At 44.7% G+C, this 2,732-nt stretch overlaps 1 protein-coding gene across 3 annotated transcripts; it reads right to left on the reverse strand.

Moving 5' to 3' along the window:
• Positions 1 to 946: 946 nt before the first annotated feature.
• On the reverse strand, positions 947 to 2,732 carry LOC119898192 (28S ribosomal protein S12, mitochondrial-like). Of its 3 annotated transcripts, none has more exons than XM_038712384.1 (3): positions 2,649 to 2,732; positions 1,593 to 1,643; positions 947 to 1,408 (listed from the first exon to the last, which is right to left on the reverse strand). In XM_038712384.1, exons 2-3 carry the CDS (start codon positions 1,639 to 1,641, stop codon positions 1,026 to 1,028), a joined length of 432 nt encoding a protein of 143 aa, XP_038568312.1. In that variant the 5' UTR covers positions 1,642 to 1,643; positions 2,649 to 2,732; the 3' UTR covers positions 947 to 1,025. The 3 variants fall into 3 exon arrangements, with proteins under 3 accessions (XP_038568312.1, XP_038568314.1, XP_038568313.1); XM_038712386.1 differs by lacking the exon at positions 2,649 to 2,732 and adding an exon at positions 2,005 to 2,452; XM_038712385.1 differs by lacking the exon at positions 2,649 to 2,732 and having other exon boundaries at positions 1,593 to 1,727.

Genomic DNA, 2,732 nt, shown 5'->3' on the forward strand with positions numbered 1-2,732 from the left:
GATAGCTGCCGAAACTCACCGTCTAATTGGGGTGAAAATGGCCAAGGGACCTTTAACAAAATGTTAACATAGCTGTATGGAATTTTTTGGTACATTTTCAGAAGAGCCATAATAAATTCATAAAAGAACCAACATTCACGACCGTTTGTTTTTGGGCTCCAATGATTTCACCATAGGAAAATAAGAGTTAAAGGCCATCACGTACATGTTCTTTACATGTGTGTCCCCCAAACACTTTGGGACACACAAGCACCTGATTATAGGTTATATTGTTACATATTTCTCTATTTTATATTGATCTCCACTTCTTTTTAGGCCTGTATCTTACTGCATGTATTTATTGTATTATTTTAATGGTATGTGTGTATGATATTGTTAATCAGGCTGTGTGGCTCCTTGCTGACTGTTAAACACAAACAAACAACAGCAGCCGTAACAGATTTTAAAGCCTAACCAGGGACTCCACGCTGGCCGTTGTACCTGTTGTTCTCTAAACAGCCTACACTGTGATATATAGTCCCATTTAGAGCGCAGGGTGAGCCAATCCGCTGTATCCAAAACATACGTTTACAAAACAGCCTTTTATTAATTTTAGTGCTTCCTTCCAACCCGATCTCGTCCTATATGTCCATTTTATCTGCATCACTGCTGCAGAAATTGGATTTCCTTTAACCTTATGTCATTTTATGCAGCGTGATTTAACTTGAAATATTTTTAATGTGTATTTCAACCCTGGAAAGCACTCTGTTTTGATAAGTGCTGTATAAATAAAGCCGTTATTATTATTATTATAATGTTGCTTTGAAAAACCTGCACAAAAGTGAGACGGTTAATGAGCACGCCGTCACGATCACAAGTCACACATGGGTGGACTGTTCAGGTGTCTCCATACTTTTGGCCGTGTTGTGTATCTGACTTCACAGTTGAGGCAGTCACCCGCACGATGGCGTGATTAAGAGAACATGTATTTATTAAACAACTGACAGACACACGCTTCCATCCCACACCAGCGTCCTCCTCTCAGTCTACTGTTTCTTCTTCACCACGTGGGCACAGTCATATTTGCCTCTGACCACTTTGAGTTTGACTCCGGGCAGGTCCTGCGTCCTCCCGCCCTCCACCAGCACCACGTTGTGCTCCTGCAGGTTGTGTCCCTCCCCGGGGATGAACACCACCGCCTCCTTCCCGTTGGACAGCCGCACTCGAGCGCACTTCCTGTTGGCGGAGTTGGGCTTCTTGGGCTTTCGGATCATGGTCTTCAGGATCACCGCCTTCAGCTGGGGGCGGCCGAACGTGGCGCCGACAGATTTAGGAGGCGGCTTGGGCTTCCCCTGGCGGTGCATCTGGTTGAGGGTGGCCATCGTCCTGGAGAGGATGGGAGCCGTCCAGGCAGAGGCATGCTGGGATGCTGCAGAGAGGGAAAAGTTATTTACACGTTAAACATTTTTAAAAAAGCAAGATTTTAATATAATCGTCACTTGTTTACTTTTTTAAATATCGCAGTAAAGGTTATTCTGGAGTCCAGACTCTGTGGCTGCTTTATAGCCGTATCGCCATCAGATGGTTAAAAGTGTGCAGGCGTGTAAACGTACCTTGAAGAAGCGACGTCAGCGCCGGCCTCAGGCTCCATAACAAAGACATTCCTGAAACAAGCCAGAGGAGAGGAAACCTTTTATCACCTCCTGTTCTGATGTCTGAAGTCAGACGTGTGACAGAGAACCTCTCAGCAACCGTCCATTATTTCCTAAACTGACTCTGAAACCGCAAAAGACAACAAACAGCAAAGTCACCAGAGAGTTTCTAAGAGTTTGGAACAAAGTGTTGTCAAAATGCCTGAAATTAACGAAGGCACCATGAAATCAATGATTTGCCTTTTCCAGTTCTGCACCAAAGCACTGAAATTAAGATCATCTTTACTGTCACATGTCCCCCAAAATACACTCAGCTCAGCTGCGATTCATCCTGTTTACCACCAAACTCTCTTGAAAACCTGCAGAAATTTACCCTACTGTACCCAAGTGTACACATGCTGGTAGAAAATAACTAAAGAATTAAAACCAAGGTCCTCCAGGTCAGTTCGGCAGGATAATCCGACCCAGCGCGCGATTAAAATTGGTTCCTTCAATCCATTAGGACCGGTTCCCGTCTGCAGCCTACATCGAGCGTCCTCACATGGAGGTAATTAGAGCAAAAAGAGTAAATCTTAAAACTTGATTTCAGATGTTCTGGGTGAGACTCGTGCATGCCGAAGTAAAACGTGACCCCTGATGATTTTTATAACACCCGGAAACGCCTCTGCGGCTTCACGATGATCAAGGAGCTCTTAAATCCCTGCTTTATTGAATGGAGTCTGGTGCAAAATAACTGACTCTCTAGTGAGAATTGAGCCCAACGGCGAAGCTGCAAGCTGCACGAGGCTGTTACTGCATTTATAGAGAAGGACATCAGCTGACTGCTAACTTATGTTGTCCTCAGGGTCACACACAGCACGGCTGACGTTGGCTACAGTTAGCTGACCGACAGAGGTTATCCGCGCTACATAGAGACACACCGCCGGAAGGTGATCGCAGAATATCCGGTTCGATAACGGGATTAATAAGAAGTGAAGTTAAAGATATTTAACGCATTTTTTAAATTTAAATACCAACCAAGGACTTTCACGTTTTAACGTGAGCAACATGAACTCCTGCGCACCGGAAGTAATTCCGTTACACAAACAAAAGCGCTTCCGG

Source organism: Micropterus salmoides, unplaced genomic scaffold (genome assembly GCF_014851395.1).
Source record: "Micropterus salmoides isolate LMB-PRFRI ecotype aquatic unplaced genomic scaffold, ASM1485139v1 Ms_hic_scaffold_11, whole genome shotgun sequence".
Lineage (NCBI taxonomy): Eukaryota > Metazoa > Chordata > Actinopteri > Centrarchiformes > Centrarchidae > Micropterus > Micropterus salmoides.

What these genes read in the sequence shown, in the direction of transcription:
- LOC119898192 (XM_038712384.1), bottom strand. Translation starts at nt 1,641, where the DNA reads ATGTCTTTGTTATGGAGCCTGAGGCCGGCGCTGACGTCGCTTCTTCAA. An exon ending in GCTGACGTCGCTTCTTCAAG is followed by an intron (nt 1,409 to 1,592) that starts GTACGTTTACAC and finishes CCCTCTCTGCAG; the next exon opens with CATCCCAGCATGCCTCTGCC.